We start from the raw sequence: 22,361 nt of genomic DNA, 5'->3' as shown, positions 1-22,361 counted from the left end.
AACAAAACTAAACAGAATTTCACTTTTTTTAACAGACTTGTTTTTTATGCGCTGTTAAATGAATACAAAATTACACTTCTTGACAGTTTTCTTAAATTTTTATGATAAGTACTGTGATTCGTCGTAGGAGTGCAAACACGATCGATCAGCGAAATATTATTTAACACAATACCACAATTAACCGACAACAATGAGTAGTATTTAAACAAATTGTGATGAAAAAAATCAGTGTTGCCAACTTGTTTTCCGTAGCTCTAAAAGTATTGTACCTACTAGATAAATCTGTTTTCTTTTTTTGTAACATTTTCTTCTAAGTTTTCGTGGGTTTTGTCGTTAATAAAAGTCGACATGTTTAAAATGTTATTTCTTTTTTGTTGACATTATTTACATCAATCTTCTAATAATTAAATTCTCTACAATTTATGTTTAAAAAATGTACGATTTATCGCCAATTTAACATCGTTATTGTACGTCAAACGTAAAAAAGGGTTACCTATTTTTTGCGTTTTACACGGAATATCTCAGAAACTAAGAGAGATATAGTTCTGGAAGTTATTTTATTCGATTTCCCAGCTCAAAAACCATAAGAAACAATCGAATTTGCCCCTTAATTGACCTTCCCATAATTTAAGAAAGCCTTAATTTACCCGGAGGAACTTAAACTCGGGCGAAATCTTTCACCCTGTATAACTCTCTAACGAAGCGTTTTCGGACCTATGTTTATATGAACTTTTTACTTATTTTTAGCCTCTACAATGAGTCGTCAAAGTATTTCTCTATCCTCCTGAATCACTCTGTATATGAAAATTAAAAAAAAAATATTTAAACCGAAAGGAGCAAAGCAAAAGAATAAAGAAAACGTGTTTTAATTTTAAGAGGTGGGGACGGTTGATTTATTTTAATTTTTTTTAAATTATTTATATATTAAGTAGTGTAGGTAAGATTTGTTTTTAAAAAAGGTTTTTTTCTAAAATGCCCCCTCTCTCTCTCTCTAAAACAAAGAAAATTAGGATTGGCTGTTTCGATGTATCCCCCAACCCTTGAACGAATTTTAAAAAAAGAAAAATTAATACGATCAATGCCCATTTATAGAAATATTTGGGTAATATTTCAGGATAATAGAATAAATCAATGCTTAGATATAAGGTGAAAAACAGTGAGACACACATACATATGTAAGTTTTTTGGTCTAGACCACAGTAGAACGCTACAACAAAAATATTTAAAAAAAAATTAAAAATAATTATAAAATTTAAAACCACAATTTTCAAAAAAAAAAATTTTTTAAATAAATTGAAGTAAAAAAAAAAAAAGGTATGGAAAAAGGGGGGTAAACATTGTTATGTAGTATTTAATAAATAAAATAATAAGCGACTGATCAACTTTCAGTTTTAATACCTCTAATGTCGTGTATTAAAGAGCTCTTTAAATTTTAAATAACCGCGTTTAAATATTTTCTTATCGATGTAAGACAGGTGAGGACATTTAATTTTTAAATACCTGCTATTTTTACGTCATAATACATTTAAAAATTAAAGCTCTCTGATAATTGATTGGTCACCCGTTATTTTATTTAATTAAAGAGAAAATAACGATGTTTAATTCTCTTTTCCACACCTTTTTTTTTTTTTAGTTCAATCTATTTTTTTTTTTTTTTTTTTTTAAATATGATTATTATTATTATTATTTATTTTATGTATTTTTTTTGGCAGTCATGTTTTTTTTTTAATTTTTATAACTATTTTTATTATTTATACGTTATGCAAATATGTTAAGTTTAACGTACATGAATATTTTTAAAAAAGTTTTTCTTAAATTTGTTCCCTACCTCAAAAAAACATATATATATATATAATATGTATCATATTTTTCTTCATCGCCTAAATAGCCATAAATAAAAATTAAAGTAGCTTAATTAAAGATTTTAAAAATTAATTCGGCGTAAAAATTAAAGTAAAATTCAAAATGAAAAGCAATATTTTTCATTACTTTCATTAAAGGAATATTCTTAAAATATTTTCAAAGAAATTATTTCCCTCGTTAAACAATTCTTTTTCAAATTATTTTTCTTTTTTCTTTTTTTTGGCATCACTTCTTTATTTACAAAGTTTTACTAAATTATCCCCACAGCGTAAGGAAGCCCATGAAAAAAAAAAAAAATTCTATATAAATTTCAAATACGCTTAAATCTTGTATTTTAGTAATCGTCATTATCAATAAAAATGTCCGCTTGATATGTGAGCTCCCAAATTTTAATAATCGAGTAAAATACCTTTTTATTTATTTTTTTTATATCGCCCGTTATAAAATTAATTTTTTTGAGTATTTATTTTACTAAAAGAAGAAAAGTTTTTGGCTATTTTTTTTTACACCTTATTTTATCTAGTACAAGGAAGTATTGTAAAGCTAGAAAATTTCGGTTTTCAGATTCCAACGGAAATATGCATTTTGACTATCCCTGATTTTACCGTTTTGACTATTTTCGGCGTGACGTCTGTACGTATGTATCTCGCGTAACTCAAAAACGATTAGTCGAAAAGCAAAACGTTTCCAGATCTACGTTTATATGAACGTTTTTCATTATTTTCACCAGTAAAATACGTTCTGAATTTTTTTTTTAGACATCCTTATATAAATAATTTAAAAAAAAAATGTTTTTCTTGTTTTAGTAGACACTGGTTCGTCGGCAACTGGATCTTTGTATGAAAACAGCGATTTACTATTTCAAGGTAATGATACGCTATTAAATGTTCCAAAATATCTTTTACTTAGAAAAAATTTCGATCGTTGGAGTCCACGGTATCCAGGTGTACCTGGTAGTGTAGATCCTGTATACAAAACTCAGAATTTTGAAACGGATCCGCTGGAACAATATCGTCCTTTAAAAAAAAAATGAAAATGAAATTATATCAGTTATAATCATTAATGTTATTATTATTTTCTCTCAATAAAAATACAAAATATATGTTTTGGGGTTTTTTTTACTTGAATTTATGATCGTTCCTAATAAATTCCACTAAAGATTGATAAATCAAAAATAATCAAAAAAATATTTCCTTTTTAAGTTTGGAAACTCCTACTTACTAAACGGCCTTTGTATATTATGTGTGTGTGTGCGTGTGCGCGTGCTTGTGTATGTGTGTGTGTGTGCCTCCCCCTAAGCGTAGCACCAGAATGTACCGATCGCTAGCGGAAAATCCCGATGCGTTAGTACATGTCTCGTGGTTGTCAGGTGTATACTTGTTATATTATATATATCGATATATATCTATATATATAATGCGAAATATTTATCGAAGTTTTGGGAAAATTTAGTACTTTTTAACCGGATCCGAATTTTCGGACGAAAATCGGAAATACCTCGAAAACGGTCCTAGCGTTCTGAGAACTTTTTCGACCCCTGCGCTGTAAGCACATCCGCTTCCAGTGGAACTTGTCGGACGGTACTATTTTCAAGCGCCCCCGAGGCGCCCATCGGAAATTGCGGTGGGGGTGCGACGGGGTGCCACTGTAATATCCCGGCAACCGCTCGTCTGATTTTCACGATTCAAACGGCGTACGTATCGGTAGATCGAGTGCTATTTTTTTCAACGCATCAAGTATACTGTCGATCGACCGGATCTCGGTTATACGGAAATTAAATCGTTTAGCCCTACGTTTTGATTGCACTCGCCCGCCGTAAACCGTACCGATCCGATTTTTCGATAAATACACTCAAACCTGTGCGCTAGTGCGGTTGCAAAGTATAAACTTATGAAGAATAAAAAGTAGAAAATGAAAAACTTATAAATTTTTTTTAAAAACCGCTGTTATAAAAAACGCACTAAAAGACAGAAAATAAAAAATATGTAAAAAAAATTAAAAAATGTTTAATTTGATGTTTTTGATATGAATTTCACATAATCTTATATATCACCGTCAAAGCTTGTTGTCAAATCCATTCTGAGACGCTATAAAACTATTTTACCTTTTAGTGCGTTAATTTAATAGTAGTGTTTTAAATTTTTTTTAACGTATTTATTATTTATTTATGCGATAGTTTTTCTTCGTAAAATAATGAAATATAACCGAAACGTAAGCGCCGGAATGTACCGATCGCTAGCGGAGAATCCCGATTCGTCAGTATCAATTTCTAATTTAACTTTCGTTATATCGATTTTCATCATTCAAAAAAAAATATATTTTTAAACAAGAGGTAATCTATTTTGGACGTCTAATAATTCCATTCCGAGATGCCATCGGCTAGGGCAACCGGCCCGAAAGGCCTAGGTGCGGAGGCGTGCCATAGGCACGCCCTGCGGCTATTGTATTTAAGAAAATGATGTTTTTACGTACTCTTTTTTAAATACACAGTATATATGGACTCTCATAAAGAAAGAATCCCATTCTGTGTTATAAATTAAATCAATTTTTAGTTGCACAGAAGAAAACCTTACGTCAAAGATTTCTACCAAGTAGTCATAAAAAGATATATATATATATACATACACATCCTCCTTTATTATCAGTCCCGTGTAAGGTTTTGTCCAAGATATTACTAAAGAGGATAGAACTAATTGTCGATACTCAATTAGGGGAATATCAAGGAGAACTTAGGAAGGGAAAAAGTTGTTCAAAATAATTAATAATCTGAACACGAAATGTCCAGCCGCATGTAACAACATTTATTTATTCAAAAAAGCGTATAACTGTATAGAGAGAGCACGCTTAATCTAAACCCTGAAAGAATTTGGAATCGACAGGAAAAATAGAGAAATCCTGAAACAAACACTTACGGACGCTAAATCCAGAGTGAAATTTTGAAGCAAACTCACCCGACCGTTTAAAATAAATACAGGCTTGAGAAAGGGGATGGATTGTCACCGATTCTTTTAGACGTAACTCTGGAAAAGATAATGAGAGAAACGTCGGCAGATTAGAAACAAAATAAAATCAAAGGAATCTCTTTTGGGGGGTCGGTTTAAGGAGTAACGATACACGCATTAGTTTTTGCAGAATATATCTCTCTTTTATCCAAAAACATAACAGGTGCGTTTAAATAGATAAAGATTTTAGCAAAACACGAATTCGACCCGCAAAAGAAAAAAACGAGATTCACGTCCGACCGATATAAAGAAAGTAACACGTTGTACATAAATATAGGTAATATTAGAAATGTCTAGGAGAAACAACGATGGACACTGGAACAGAGAAGGAAGCGATTAAATGTCTAGTACGTATGTTAAAGAGGATACAAATCTTAACACAGAAATTGTACAACAGAAAGTCCATCTCTGGAAAGCAAAACCGAGTCGGTAAAATACGGTGACAAAAACAGAAGTACAGTTTGGAGCTGAAACACTCATTCTCAAGAACAAAGGACTAGTAAAGAAAGAAAGAGCGGTCGTAAAGAAGATTCTGGGGATAAACAAGGAACGGGGCGACAAACGGGTTAAAATAAGTAACGAGAAGATCTGTAAACGCATTAAATCAATAACAAAAAAAAAAAAAAAGAACGCTATATAGTTCATCGGACACTTGATAGGATAGTAGATTCACCAAAAAGGTATTTTAAATTATACGCCAAAGATAATCTCCCAACCTCTGGTTAGAAGAAATCAAGAAAAACTTTAATCGAACTTTGACTCTCAGAAATGGATGCGCTAGATAGAAGGGACTACAGAAATAACTGAATTTACGCAATTTTAAGAGGTTAAGAAAACAAAATAAAAAAGAAAACTAATAGCCAAATATCTGGCAAAAATGGCACAAGGCAGAACAGACTTAGAAAAGAAGATAAATATGACAAAGAATTTGTTGCGTGTAGGTCAATACATACTTAATAATAATAATAACAATTATATATATATATATAATATATATATATATATATCTTAACTAGAATTCTATACAGAAGAATTGAGAGAAGAGTGGAAGAAGTGTTAGGAGAAGACCAATTTGGTTTCAGGAAAAGTACAGGGACAAGGGAAGTAATTTTAGGCCTCAAATTAATAGTAGAAGGAAGATTAAAGAAAAACAAACCGACATACTTGGCATTTATAGACTTAGAAAAGGCATTCGATAACGTGACTGGAATAAAATGTTCAGCGTTTTAAAATAATTTGGGTTCAAATACAGAGATAGAAGAACAATTGCTAATTTACAGGAACCAAAGAGCAACAGTAATAATTGAAGAACATAAGAAAGCAGCCGTAATAAGAAAGGGAGTCCGACAAGGATGTTCCCTATCACCGTTAATTTTTAATCTTTACATAGAACTAGCGGTTAATGATGTTAAAGAGCAATTTAAATCCGGAGTAACAGTACAAGGTGAAAATATAAAGATGCTACGATTTGCTGATGATATAGTAATTCTAGCCGAGGATCCCTTTGGGAATCCTCGTTAGAGGCGAGGCGTTAAGACCGGAGTCCCGGTGAGGGGAACCATCCCCTCATTCGAGGCCTGGCAAGCAAGGAAGACGGAGTCCCGGCTGCCTGGGCGGGACCTTGTGCCCTTCCGAGGTAGTTTGAGGCGATGGCACTCCTTAGAGCTGAGCTTATAGTCGGTCGCGAATCCGGTTCCAAGGGGCGGGGAAATCGACGTAGGAAAAACCTTCCTCAGATGACAATACACGCATCATACAAAATTAGAGAATTCTAAGTAAAACGTCGTGTATTTAATATTATAAAATTTATAGTCGATCGGTTAACCCGAGAAATAAATAAAGGTAATATTTTTAAGTAAAATATGTCTTTTCATTATATATATAACAAAATAAATCAAAGTTTATAATATTAATTAATACAGATAAACGTAGTGTTGAAGCTGCCAGCAGACGAAAATCTTCAACTCTAGCAGCAAGTCAAAGTCAGAAATGTTCTTAATTAAAATAATAAAGTCGTATCTTTATTTCAACAAAAAATAGTACAAAACTCAACAAAATTCAAAAAGAGTAATATAATATTACATCTATTTAAAAAATTCTACCTCCAAAAATATTTGTTCTGCTCCAATCGTCCGAGATTTTTAATATTTTACTTTCATTAATTTCATCGAATAATTTTTTTCGTAAGGACATCGATTAACTTTGAATTTATGTAGTCCAACTGCCTACGACAGGCGGTAAGTTTAAAATAATTAGTCCCATCTATGTCTAGCAGTGTCTCGGAAGTTTATTCTTTATTTCACTCATAGTGTTCTGCCGTAAGGCAAGTCCTGTCACGGCTGCTGCTCTCCACTTCGTTCCGTCCTTTGCTAACGACTTTGTTTCAGCATATTTGTCCTTTTCCGTAATCCCATCTATCATTTGAAATTTGTTCCTTCCTCTTCCTTTCCTTCCGTCGCGTTCTCCGATAAATATATTTTTCTCATATAATTTCCTAGCCGGTTCCGTTTCCTATATTCAATCGCATTTAGTAGTTTTCTGTTCTCCCGATTCTCCTTAAAACGTTTGTTACACGGTCTTTCCATCTGTTTATCGTTCTACGCCGCACCCGCATCTTAAAAATCTCAACTGGTTTTCCGTCTGCCTTTCTCATCGTTCACTTTTCAGCTCCACAGAGCACCACACTCCAAATAAAACATTTCATTAATCTCTCCCTTAATGCTTTCTTTTTCCTGTTTAGTCTCCGGCAATTACCGTTCGTATAATACTTCAGCGGATGATATTATATGTACGAGTGTAAATGAAGTGTAGTATTCTACATTCTCAGTTCGACCGTTCCTGAGATGTGCGGTTAATTGAAACCCGACCGCCAAAGAACACCGGTGTCCACGATTTAGTATTCAAATCCGTGTAAAAATAACTGGATTTACTAGGACTTGAACGCTGGAACTCTCGACTTCCAAATCGGCTGATTTAGGAAGACGCGTTCACCACTAGACCGACCCGGTCGGTTCTCTCCCTTAATGCTAAGTTTAACTTTCCCCACGCCGGCTTACTTCTTGATATTCTTGTTTTAATTTCCACTGTGCACGTCAGGTAATCGGTTATAAAGCCCCCGATCGCCGTCTAAGTTTATAAATCTGATTAATACAAATGTAATCTTATTTATAATTACATAAATACTAAATCTTTTTAGGTAAATCTGCCTAAAAGTTAATACGTTAGGATTTCTGATGGATATACTCGTAATTTGTCTTTTAAGTATTTTTTTAACAATAAATTATTATATATTAACTATATAATTTATAATAATTTATTTATCTTATAAAATTTATAGATCGTAAATTTAAATCGCCCGCTGAAAGATTTAATATGTTGTTTGAATTTCAAGTTTTCATACACTGTAACCGCTAGATATTCAATATAAGTTATTTTATATTATCTTTCCTTATTTTAAAACAACAAGTGTTAAGACAAATTAGAACCCGGATATATTAGTTTCCCGCTACAGCTCTAAAAGGGAAAGTATTGTAATCGGTCCGATCGGGGCATATGCGGTTCTCACCGGATCTTGACTTTTTCACATCTAAAGAACGGAAAAAACCGGATAGAAATTTTCCGGATGTTAATGTTCGTATGTACGCGTGTCTGTTTCGGTGTCGGCCTCTAAATCACCTTATATCTGCAGAACTACCGGACCGATTTTGACCAAACTCGGTCTGTTGACTTGTATAAATTGATGCTGTTAAATTTTCAACGTAAAATATGCAGGAGATGAGGCTGTAGAGCAAGGTCACCTTTAGTATCCTAAGATCTTCCCTGATTAAGGCCGTATTTTTCTTAGTCGCATTTTTTAACGATTAAAAAGAATAAAAATATTTGAAAAAAATGTTTTTTTTGAAAAATCGGACCCCCACCCGAAAGAAATTCTGTAAACTACTATGTTGTTACGTCACAGGCTACCGGTAGAATTAAATAAATGAATAGTATTAAAGTGTAAAAGAGTAACTCGGTCCAGCCTGGTCTCAAACTCGATCGCCCGATCGACTCGGTATGTGGTGCGTTAAGCCTGTCGAACGGTCATTTCACTTGAACGGTCTGCCGACCGTTCAAGTGAAATTTGTTGTATGTAAGTTGTAAAATCGCATTAGTTTAGTTAGCGCCATACCCGCGCGAATTAAATACGGTATGCGCGGGCGCTTTAGTTAGAATAATTGAATTAAATAAACGAAAAAATATTAATATAAATGTATTTAAATAAACCGATTAATATTTTTAATTAAGCTACGCGTATAAGCCCTTACGTAAAAAAATAAAATCCCTTTCGACACGCCGGAAGGCGGAGGTAGATTTCCACGGTGCTAAGTAGGGAATAAAAAAGATTTCCAGTTTAAATTTACTTCGTACCAAAACGGTTGCACGTGAAAAAAGTTTCACGTGTTTAGCGTTCGACAAACTCATCGTCTTAGAAATCCAGCGAAATTTTGGTCATCCCTTGCCGCGAGGGTCGGTCATATCGAAACACGTTTCACCCAAAAGTTTTAGGTAACTTTTAGAGGACTAACGATCGCTTTAAACCGATTCGATACTGCGCCTATTAAGGGAGGTATGATTTTTTGTCTTCGAAATCCCGTTTTTTCCACCCGCTTAGCCGACGGTCGGTGATATCAAAAAAACTTTACTCGCATAAGTTTTAGCCTTTCTCCGAAGAATAGCAGGAACTTTAAACTAATTCCATATTTTACTTATTAAAAAAGTTATAGCTTTTTGTTTTTTTTCGAAAAAGCAACCCCGTTTCCAACCTTACCGTCCGATTTTAGCCGTTAACGAACCCGACCGAGATTTTGGGTCGAGTTTTTTTTAGAGAACAATTTGAAAGCGATCGATACAAAATTAGAAACAACCCGCAGTTTCAATCTTTTTTTGTCGACCCGGTAAAGGAGTGTAGAGGAAGTAGACAAATTAAAAAAAGGTTATTGAGAAATTTTAAATGAAAACTTTTTTCTTATATTCGTACAATTAATTTTATTTACTCAGTACACATCTCTTTTTTTTAATCTTACACAATTTTTTTTTCAGTTCAAACGCTTGTTTTTTTGTTTTTTTTTTAATACAATGCATTTCTGTTATTTATTAAAATAATCTTTATTATAACTTTCAATATCTCCCTTGACAGGTATCATACTGTAAAAATGTTCGTAATCAGAATTTAAATTTTGTTGAAGCGGTACCATATTTTTTAAAAAAATGTCATTATTAAATTTCTGTTTTGTAACGCGTTGTTGATCGTTATCCTGAATATCGTAATCGAAAATTTCATTATTTCTTTTAAAATTGTCTATTCTTCCTTTTAATCCTAATTTATCGGTTTCTGGAGTCGGGTTATCCGTAGTTTTATTTTTATCGTCATCTTGTAACGGAATAGCCGTCTGTGTAGATTGATCTTTTACATCGGGTTTTACAGTAGTAGGTTTAATTTCTTCTTTATCTATTTTACGACTGTTATTATTATTTTTGATTTCGCTACAATTTAATGTACTACGTATAAAATCGATAAACTCCGGATCGTTTAAAGGAATAATTTTAAATAAAGAATCTTTAATAGAACTTAGGCTTCGATTTAAATTTCGAATACACTCCGGATCAAAAAGGCAATCGGTAAGAATATCTATCGCAAAATTATCGTCTCGATGCTTACGACAATAATTAGTAAAATAATCTGTCGGCGTAAAATCCACCCCCGATAATAATGAAATGTCATCCCAGGTATAAATTTTATTTTTATTTTTATGACAATCGTTACGAGGTACGGTAAGACAATTATATAACATCGAACAGTATTCGGTACGCGTCGGATATCGCTGTTTTTCTAAATGTTTATAACAAAACGACGGTATAATAGGTTTTAACGATCGTAAATTTCTTATCGCGAATCCTTCAGGACGAATCGTATTGCCGTAACTGAAATACGCTAAAAGTTGAATCGTTTGATAGAGATCGGTCGACGAAGAAGTATTATTTTCTTTCCCTCTTGACGTGTAATCCGGTATCGCTTTACGCATAACAAATTCTAAAAATTTAGGATCGTTTATCAAACGAAAAAATTCGTCGTTATTACCGTTATTATTTTTTTTTCTCTTACTATTAGAGTAATAATTATAATTGCGAGGTTGGGGAACACGAAGCTGTTCGCCGGCATCGTTCGTATAATCGTAATTTCTTTTGGAAGGCGAAGAAGTTTCCGGTAAATATTCGTTTACGTTTATATCGTTATTATCTCTTTGAAATAATATTCTATCGTCGGGGTTAATCACAATAATCGACGACGCTTGAGGACTTATGACGTAACTAGGGTGTGCCGGATGCGGCATAACACTTTGCATCTCAGACGCATTTATAACCCAAATCGGTTTAAACTCTGGAAGTTTTTTAGGGTGTTGTAACGGTTTTATAAAAAATCCTGATATTTCAGGATTTTTTACGGTTTTATTATATTTTTTTATAATTTTTTGCGGCTTCGTAATCATTTTAAAAAAATCATCGTGAAATTGCGCTAAAGTTAAATTATTTCGTTTCGATTTTAAAATTTCCATCTTACTAAATTCGTCGAGCGAAGATTCTGTAACAGAAGTGAATATTTCGTGTTCATCCTTGGGTTCTGAATTGTGTTGTCTAAATTTGTTTGCCATTTCATCGCTCGGTCGATAAATATTGCTTATAACATCACGGAACGGCCCGTTTTCGTTCCCTATTTTTCTACTTCCTTTCGCTAACGGTTTCTTTTTTAAGTTTTCGTCAGAATTATTTTCTAACGCCGATTTAATAGCGGTAGAAGTATAGTTTACTTTAATCGGATTAGTTTTTGTAATTTTTATATTCGATCGGTCCTTAGTTTTGTTATTAACAGTAATTTCGTAATTAGGTTTATCTTTACAAAATATACTTTTGTAAGAACTACTTAGATTCTTGTTAGGTTCAAAAATATCATTAGCGTTATATAAACCAGGCCTTCGTTTAGGAAGTTTCATAAAAAAACCGGTCAGCACTTCTCTTAACTTTTGTTTTGCACAATCTTCTCCCCTTTTGCCTTTTAAACCGGCACAATTTCGAGCTTCTGGAAACAAAAAGAAAAAAAGAAATCATTTTTTTTTATTCTGATCGAAACAAATAATAGCTTACATAGATCGCGACAATATAAAACAAATTATAAATAAAAAATAAATTTTTTTTCGCGTTTTATATTTCCGCTAGGATTATCGTAATCGATTTCTTTATTCTCTGCCGCGGTCGCTCTAAGATTGCAAGCGCCTCCGATCTCAAACCTACTTTTAGCACTTAAATAGTTAAGGGAATGTGAAAACCGATTTTAAGAACGGAAGTACTCCGAAACGCGTCGACTACGAACGTTCGATTCCATTATTTTCAGCTCCTTTTAATCCAAAATTTCTCCATCCGCCTCGATCCGTGAATCATCTCTCACCGCACTTCCGCGTTTCATTTCTGTCTTCTACCTGTTTCTTCTGCACGCGTCGTCCTGTTCGGTAAACCTTCTTCTTCCGTCCGTCTAATACGCCCAAACCGACTCGACAAGACTTCCCGATTTCAGTCGCTCTCTAATCGTATCGCTCGTTACCCTGTCCCTTCTTGTCTTCCTTAGAATACTTCTTTTGAATTTCATTTCTCCTGCCTGTACTCGAACGTCCGTCTTTCTACCGTGCGTCCAGAAACTTGGACGGGCGGAAAAAATACTCGAATTAATTAAAAACAAATTATTACAAAAAAAATACACGCGTTTAACGTTCGTATTAATTATTTAAATACGATTACGTGAAATAACCTCAAGGTAAAATACATTAAACGAATCTTTCGTTTTACAAAGGATTTGACGGCATCGTTTGTAATTTATAAAACATTTTTGTCAAGAAATTGCGAATTCGTGCTTACGTTTAACGCTATAAAGTTTCAAAGTTCTAGTGTAACTTAAACATTTTGGGTATTTTAATTAGTATTTGGACTTTTTCTTAGCCGCGGTAATAAGCCTCATCGAGAGCTTTTCGACTATATATCGTAACCGGTACTTATTTTCATCGGTTCCAGAGTTATAGCTAAATAAAATTTTAATTAATGAAATATTTGGATCTCAGGGGAAGACGCATCGGTTCGAATCAGACTTCATATACGTATATACTTTTTTTAACTTTATTTTTTCACAAGTAAGTCGTGCGGTGTCCACGTCAGATTTGGCGAAACATCTGATAATTCGTTTTTGTTTTCATTTTGTTGACGGTTACATCGTAATAATTTAGAAAACATATTATATAGATGTAAGACGCATTTATTTAAAGAGTAATCGGGGAACTTTTACTCCATCCTAATATTTCATGTAAGGTTGTTGAATTAATAATCGTATAAATAATTGACGTTAATAAAAACTAATATTTCATCACTCGTTTAACAGCCCGCTTAAGAATTGGAGGATCGTATCTCGCTTTCAAATGAAATAAGTTTAAACCAAGTGCAACAACAAATGCGTATATGTAACTCAATAGACGTACAAGGAAGTCATGCGGTGTCCGCATCAGATTTTAATTAAAAATATACTCTAACCGCACTTAATCTACACTTGTTTCGTTCGGGTCTAATTAACAGTAATGTTTCGATTATTTAAATAATAAATACGTAATTGCAGTAATTACTGGATTATTATAATTTTTTTTTAACCTCCGGGACCACAGTTAAGTATTGCTTCAGAGGATGAGATATGATTGATTTGTAGCGTGTGTAAAAATGTTATGCCTGACGTGGGGATTCGAACCCGGGACCTCCGGGTGAAAGGTCGAGACGCTACCACTCGCGCCACCGAGGCCGGTACAGAATTTATTAATTAAATAATGAAAACATCACTGTTAATTAATTATTCAAGGTTAGCGAGCGTAGGGTAAGTTCGGTCGATTATATTTATAATTTCTCTGCAAATACCTCCAAATGTCCACTGATTTGGAAGAATTCTGCATCTATTGTACTTCCTTTTTGAAAATGAGGACTTATCTATTTCTTCCGTCATTCCTGGATCACCTTTTTAATAAACGATCAGCAGACACGCCTTTCTCAGGTACATTTTCCAATCCCTTATCGCTTCATTTGACATTAACCTACGCTCGTTGACCTTGACTGATACGATGTAGGCAAAATTTGTTAACGCGTTTCAAATGGCCGGTATAAAGCAGCACGTTAGAGTGTTTTTTTCAATTATATTATAAAACATGCTACACTAATTTTTATGTGAAAAAAATAGAAAAAATTGGAGGGGGCGTTAATACATTACGCTTTTAAAAAAATGCTAAAAGCTGATCTTTTATACTTTTTTCAAGTACTTTTAAAAATAACAATGAAGGAATAAATTACCAATATTCAAAACGTATTGAATAAATTTTTTGAGTTTTAAATAACCCGTTCTGTAAGCGTACGACAAAGACGTTAAAACAATAATTTTTCAAAGTTCAGGCAGTCGACAAATATTTTTCAAAATACAGTTCAACACATTTTTCCAGAATTTTCCATGATTTTTACTTCCTTGTGATCGGTGAAAAATGTCGGTTTCAGATTTCTACGGAAATATCCATTTTGACCATCCCTGAATCCATTTTGACCGGTTTCGACGTGACGTCTGTACGTACGTATGTATCTCGCATAACTCAAAAACGATTAGCCGTAGTATGTTGAAATTTTGGTTTTATCCCCTTTTGATTGTAATCGACTGAACAAAAAACGTCCAAAAAAGCCCAAAATCCAAATCAAATTTGGATTTTGGAATTTTTCAACTGCAGTTATAAGCCCTAATCGAGAGCTTTTCAACGATATATAAGCGGTACTTATTTTCATCGGTTCCAGAGTTATAGCCAAATAAAATTTTAATTAATGAAATATTTGGATCTTAGAAGGGGAAGGCACATCGTTTCGAATCCGACTTCATCTCCTTTTTTTAATTTAAATATATTGATTTATTAATAATTATTAACCGGTGGTTGTAAAAAAGGTTTTACGATAAATAATAATTCAGTAATAACAATTTAAAAAATTTTTTTTTTTTTTTAAATCAGAAATTATTAGCGAAATAAAATTTTATTTACTTTTAAAAACGTTTATATGTAATTTAATACGCGTACAAAGAGTCATGTGGTGCTCACATCAGAGTTTTTGGTTTATAAGCTACAACGTCTAGGATGTCATTAAAAATTCATTTCCTACGCTCCCAGCTAGACCTTTTTCCCGAAAATTTGGACTCTGTCGGCGAGTAGCAAGGAGAGCGTTTCCATCACAATATTCTGATCGTGGATCAAAGAATATGGAATCCTGGAATGACGGGCGACTACTGTTTTTTGTTTAGTGAAAATGATCAAACATCGTGCAAACGAAAAAGTTTTTCAACATAAAAGTTAAGACAGTTCCGATGAAAAGCCGTCATGTTAAATTTGTATTAATGTATTTCAATTTATCTGCGTTTGAATAACTAAAAATTTAGTTAATTTAACCAAATTTTAAATTAATACACTCATATATATATATATATATATATATATATATATATATATATATATATATATATATATATATTTTTAAATATTGATTTCACAGTGATTATGCATTTATCGGTATATAACTCTTATGTATGTAAAAAAACGTGACATATTACACGAATTCGGATAACATTTTTGAATTCAGCACCCAAAAATGAATTAAAATAACCATGTATGATTACAGATATACGAATAACTTGTTTTTGTCGACTAGTGATAATTAAAGGTAAAGTTTTGAAAGCGCTACAACTTTAATTGAAAAAATATACGTACAAAATTATATTTTAAATTACATTAAATAATAACTTACGTCCAAAATTTGGGTATGTCGTCACAGCTAATGCTAATAATAGCAGTACAAAGCATCTCAGATTCATCTAAAACAAAATTACAAAATAATAGTTAAAACTTTTTATAATCTGATTATTTTTAAATATAAAAATTGAAAATATATATGTCGCTTTAAAATTCAATTTCTCTGTACAACAGTTGAAAAATTTTGGTTTTTGCAGTCGGCGGTAAAATCAACTGATACAATTACCGTTTAATTATTGTTATTATGATGAGAAAAATAGCATTTAAGTAATAAAACAATAACGAGTTTAAATGTTAAACTGCGGGTGAAAAAATAATTAGATACTGCTGTCATCCAAGAGAAATATAATACGAGATTTTGTAAAAACATTTTCAACATGTTATAAACATTACGATTAAAATATGTACCGATTAGAAATACTTCGCGATCAGTTAGGCGTAGAATTAGATGAATTTATCAAAACAAACTGCTTTTTGCGAAGATATTAGTAAAAACATTCGACGAGTCTGAAAATGCACAGATAAACTTTACAAAGAATTCTAAAGAAATTCAAGTTAAAAACGGGCCATTAATACGCGTGTCGACGAGTTTAGAGAATCGTATCAAGCACGGGTATAAAAACGCGTGTTAAAGTGATTCACGTGTTAATATTTGTGAGATTCTTGGAGCGCGGACTTTGAGTGTAACATTATAAGTTATGTATTTATTTTATTACAGATTTTCCTTTTTCATGTTCTGCTATTTTATAATAAAATTCGAATCGAATATTTTATTTATTTATAGCCCAAACTAAACGAGCTTTCAGTCAGAAATATAATTTGTTGACATCAAAAATTAATTTAAACATCAGGAAAAGATTTTTTAAAGTATATGTTTGGAGCGTCGCTTTATATGGAAGTGGAACTAGGACGATCGGACTACCCGAGAAGAAAAGATTAGAAGCTTTTGAAATGCGGTGCTATAGGAGAATGTTAAAAATCAGACGGGTGGATAAAGCGACAAATGAAGAGGTATTGCGGCAAATAGATTAAGAAAGAAGCGTTTGGAAAAATATAATTAAAAGAAGACAGACTTATAGGCCACATACTAAGGCATCCTAGAATAGTCGCTTTAATATTGGAGGGGCAGGTAGAAGGAAAGAATCGTGCAGGCAGGCAACGTTTGCAATATGTAAAACAAATTTTTAGGGATGTAGGATGTAAGGGGTATAGAGAAATGAAACGAACAGCACTAGATAGGGAATTTTGGAGAGCTGCATCAAACCAGTCAGATAATTAAAGACAAAAAAAAATTGTTTTATAATACGAATTTAAAATTTAAAATTTCAACATACATAATGATTCACGAAAAATGTAAAAATACTTTCGGACATGTTCTACTAGTGAAAGCGAAGAAGAAAGTTCGTATAAACATAGGTTTAGAAACGCTTCGTTAGCGAGTGTTGGCCGGCGAAAAGTTTCGCCCTGATTTCGGTAGAATTATACCGATCTATAATTCTTGAGACCTAAATTAAAAAGTAAATTTAGCGGTTTTATATGAAATCTGATCTGAGTTATTGAAAAAAATAAGTCCCAGATCTGTATTTTTAGTTTTTTTTTTTTAATTAGCGGTTTTTTAGTATGGAAATATGGACTAAAAAATAAATTGTGATCGAAAAACACAATATTTCATATGTTTGGCGCTAAGCTACTTTGTTAAACGGGTAAAAGACACGTAAAAATTTCATACAAGACTTGAAAAGAGCTTGATTCTGAGTAAAATGGTACGAATAAAGTCCACAAAAACTAAATACAAACGTAATAATTTCAAACTTTAGTTAAAAAAAAACATAGCAAAATGCGCCGGATTTTAACCAGATATTAGACGAAACAAAATCTTTAATGTTACAAAACAAAAGACTTAAATATTTTGGAAAAATTAAACCGTGACAAATAGAATTAGAAATAAATTACACGATAGTCTGGACGATACTATGTACCTATAAAGCAACTTGTCTTGACTGCTTCATCAACGTCCAGCAAAAACTACTGAAGGTAAATTGATGAACGTTTGTACACGTGTTCTTCTTACGGTATAAGCGCACACTAAGAAAGGATTTTTTGAAATTCCGAGTTTAAAGAGTTAAAATGGAGTAACGATGAAATTTAGGTAACAAATGATGATTATGAAGTAACATGATTTTTGTTGTGTGTAATTTTTTTTTCACGTGATATCTAAAAACTAATTTCTAGGTTTTTTGAAATTCCAAATTTAAAGGGTTCTTTCTTTTTTCTGTTTAGACTCCGGTAATTACCGTTAGATAATACTTCAAAGGATGATATGTATGAATTAAATCAAGTGTACTTTTGTACAGTCTCACGTCGACGTTCCTGAAATGCGCGGTTAATTGAAACCCGACTGCCAAAGTACACCGGTATCCGCGATCTAGTATTCAAATCCGTGAAAAAATAACCGACTTTACTAGGACTTGAACGCTGGGACTTTAAGTTTAAAGAGTTAAAATATATTTTAGATTATTTTTTAACCCGGCTATTATTTTATTTTCTCGGTAACAAATGAAAATATCAACTTGATTTGTGTTGTACGTAATTTTCATGTAAATATTAAAAATAGGTTTTTGGTTTTTTTTTTAAATTCGACCTTGAAAAGGTAAAATAAATTCGAACAAAGATCGTATCCCCTTCGCCCGCATTATATGTTTACATGTGTTTCCCGTCGCAATCAGGGGATATTTTACCGGTCATGGCTCGCTTCGCTCTCCCTTCTCGTTTAGCCAAAGGGCTTTGCCCCTTGGACCGCTGTGTTCATCGAACTCGTACTCGTGAGAATAATAATAATAATAAGTAAAAATTACGGCCTATTCCCTTAATAAAAAATATCAATATATTGTAATTTCTTGAGAGCAGCGGTTTGGTCGATACAGGACCCGAAACTTTGAGCGATCTAAGAATACGAGTTTCAAAACGATCGGCCTCTTCTTAAAAATATTATTTTTAATCGGCTGCCCGTACAAAGTACGGGTAAAAACGTATTTTGCTCGGTTCTTAGCGCTACCCGACAAACACCACTAGCAGGTGACCGGATTTCGTATTAGGTGTCAAAAATTGATTACCTCTTGTGTAAACATTTTTTTTGTTGATGGTGAAAATCGATATAACAAAAGTTAAATTATAAATTGATACTAACCGATCGGGATTCTCCGCTACTGATCGGTACATTCCGGTGCCTACCTTTAGGTTATAGTTCATTATTTTACGAAGAAAACAATCAAGTAAATAAAAAATACGTAAAAAAAAATTTGCTTTAAATCTCACCCTTAAATCAACGGCACTAAAATGTAAAAAAAAAAAAAAAAATTAGGACGGTATCTCAGAATGAATTTGACGACAAGCTTTGATGGTGATGTGTAAGATTATGTGAAAGTCACAGCTTCAAATCAAAAATTTAATTTTTTGACAGTTTATTCATATGCGTTATGAATGGCCTAAAGAGTGGGGGGGCTGCAGGGTGTAGGGTGCTGCGTTCATCAAGCATATAAAAAAACTGGGAAAAACATCAAATTTATAATTTGAAGCTATGATTTTCACGTAATTTTACATATCACAGCCTCGTTGTCAATTCCGTTCTGAGATACCGTCCTAAAATTATTTTTTACCTTTTAGTGCGTTTAATCTAAAAGTGGTGTTTTAAAAAGAAATTTTCATATTTTTTTATTTTCTATTTTTTAATCCATTTAATATAAAAATGATTTTTACATTTTTTTATAAGTATTTCTTATTTTTTACTTTTTAATCCTCATAAGTTTATACTTTACGGCTGCGCTAGCGCATAGGTTTGAACGTATTTAGCGATAGATCGAATCTGTACGTTTTACGGTGGATGAGTGCAATCAAAACGTAGGGCTAAACGATTTAATTTCCGGATAACCAAGATCCGGTCGATAAAGAGCGTACCCGATACGTTAAACAGTTAGCGCTCGACCTGCTGTTACATACGCCGTTTGAATCGTGAAAATCGGACGAGCTGTTGCCGAGATATTACGGTGGCACCTCATCGCACCCCCACCCCGACTTCCGAACGGCGCCCCGGGGGCGCTTGAAAGTATTATAATCCGACGGGTACCGCTTGGAACGGATGAGGTTATCTCCGAGGGGGTCGAAAAAAGTTTTCAGATTAAGGACCGACCGTTTTCGAGATATTTGGGATTTTCGTCTGAAATTCGGATCCGGTTAAAAAGTATTAAATTTTACCAAAACTTCTAATGAATCGGGATTTTTAAAAAAATAATAATAATAAATTCTATTTTAAATAATAATAAAACACTTGGAATCTTTGAAAATCCTTTCTTAGCGTGCACTTATACTGTAAGAAGAACGTGTACACTATTTTTCATCGATTTGTCTTTTTTTTGACATTTTTTTTATAGCGTCACAGTCGAATTCACTATCGATCGCATGTTATTTTGTTTTTCAAATAATCGTAATAAATTTGGCCCTTTTAGTCTCAAAACTCCGTTAGCGTCGCTTTACCGTCTGACCCGTAGATATTGAGTTTTTCCTCCCGGGGAAACTATCGCGTTTTCATTCTATACTAGGATTCCGGCTCAAAATGATTCTAAGTTGGGTCATAAATTATTATACGATCAAAAAAGTCGTTATTTTCCACTAAAAACCGTCATTTAATTTCCGAATTAATGTGAAATTCGGGTGTCTTTTTTTGATACGGAATCCAACTAAAGCACTTTTTTCGATGATTTAGCTTATCACGGGTAATGGAACGGGTCGTTCTGATACTTACACTTAAAATTTGAGCGATTTCCGAAATTTTTTATCGTCTATTCTTGCGAATAAGCCCGTTTATGTGATTTTACGAAGCTTCAGTCGAATTTCCACCGGTCTTTCGTCGCGATGAAAATAGGTGACGTTTTTCCTGCTTGATTTAAACCTTACGAGCCGCTTATAAAAATTCGATTAATATGTTTATTACTATACCGTTTTAAATCCGCGAGTGAATTTCGGTCGGTTTTACACCTTCAGGAAACAAAAATCTTATCAGGACTCGGTGTTTTCTTCACAGTACCCGTTTTAAGTGGGCCTACACTTTTACTTTCCCGTCTGGATAGCGCTATAGTAGAGCTACAGCTGTAAAAGGAAAAGTGTTGTAATCGGTCGTATGCGGTTTTCGCCGGATCTTCGCGTTTTCACACCTAAGAAACCCAAAAAACCGGATGGAAATTTTCCGGATATTAATGTTCGTATGTACCTGTTTATTTTTGGTGTCGGGCGATTATAAGGAGAACAACTTCACAGATTTTGACGAAACTCGATCAGATTACTTCTACATATACGGAATCGATTTAAATGTTAAATTTAAAGGTCAAAGGGGCGTAGGCGGCTGTACAGCAAGATCACCCTCAGTATGTTGAGATTTCTTCTAATTACGTTCGTATTTTTCCTAGGCGGATTTTTTAACGATTAAAAAATAACAACATTTGCAAAATCGCACCCCCGCCCCAAAAAATATTCTAAACTACCGGTATCTTATGACGTCACAGGTGAGAGGTAGAATTAAATAAACTAATAATATTTAAGATGTAAAAAAATAACTTGGTTTGGCCGGGTTTCGAACTCGATCGCCCGGGTACATAGTGCGTTATGCCTCACGGCTACACCGGTCTGCCGACCGTACGAGCGAAATTTGTTCTATATAAGTTGTGCATTACATTAGTTTAGGTCGTGTCGATCGTCATCGCTGTACCGCCAAACCTGCGCGAATTAACTACATAATTAAATAAACGAAAAAATATTATATTTTAATATAATTATTAATTAATATTTAAATAAAACAGATTATAATAACGCAATTTCTTTTTATATCAAAAGTAACGACTTCAATGTTAGATGGTTTTAGTTTATTGTATTAACCGGTTTTCCGTTGTTGAAGTTTGCGTTTTCGGTGAGATCGTTTTGAGATAATAGCATTTACTAATTGTTTATTTGAACGTTTATTTAAAATGTAGTTGTAATCGCTTTGGGTTAATAAAATAAACGTAAATAATATTTTAAAATATCGATTAAAAAAAAACCTTTTACCAAATTATTTGCCTTTAATGGAGTAAAAGTTCAAAAAGGTTTTTAAAAATAAACTAAAATTATTTACTTATTTACCTTAAAATCCATGAGTATTCATGCGCATGATACCCTTGTCTTCTAGTTTACGTGAAATTGTAGGAAATATTGTTAGATGCAAACATATTTATAGTAGAATAAAATAAATTTAATTAAATCAATTTAAAATGTCAAATTAATGAAATAAACAAAATAAAACGGCTACAACATTAATTACAATATAATTTCTATAATAATAATACTTAATATAAAATTAGAATAAGTTTATCGTCCTGTAATATGCTTGACTCATATTTATTTTTTTAAGTTGAATTTTACTATTATTAATTAATTTAACTGTTTTTTTTTTAACGGAAATATATTATTATAATCGTATTAAACGGTACATTAATTAAATTGGAATTTAAAATTTGAACGTATAAGTAAACATAATCAGCTTTAATAATTACGTAATTATTTGTATTTTTGATTTTAT

The 22,361-nt window shown here is 32.7% G+C and overlaps 1 protein-coding gene across 4 annotated transcripts in view; it reads right to left on the bottom strand.

Moving 5' to 3' along the window:
• Positions 1–9,903: 9,903 nt before the first annotated feature.
• The window catches only part of LOC142333549 (uncharacterized), a 72,644-nt gene continuing 60,186 nt past the window's right edge, over positions 9,904–22,361 (bottom strand). For all 4 annotated transcript variants that reach the window (XM_075380825.1, XM_075380828.1, XM_075380826.1 and 1 more), the window contains 2 exons: positions 15,753–15,819; positions 9,904–11,979 (listed from right to left, as the gene is read on the bottom strand). In XM_075380825.1, the coding sequence (XP_075236940.1) occupies positions 9,992–11,979; positions 15,753–15,819 (2,055 nt within the window). In that variant the 3' untranslated portion in view covers positions 9,904–9,991. The remainder of the gene's footprint in view (positions 11,980–15,752; positions 15,820–22,361) is intronic.

Source organism: Lycorma delicatula, chromosome 13 (assembly GCF_047948215.1).
Source record: "Lycorma delicatula isolate Av1 chromosome 13, ASM4794821v1, whole genome shotgun sequence".
NCBI lineage: Eukaryota > Metazoa > Arthropoda > Insecta > Hemiptera > Fulgoridae > Lycorma > Lycorma delicatula.
The sequence above is the reverse complement of the archived record's forward strand: the minus strand, read 5'-3'. Positions and strand labels throughout refer to the sequence as shown.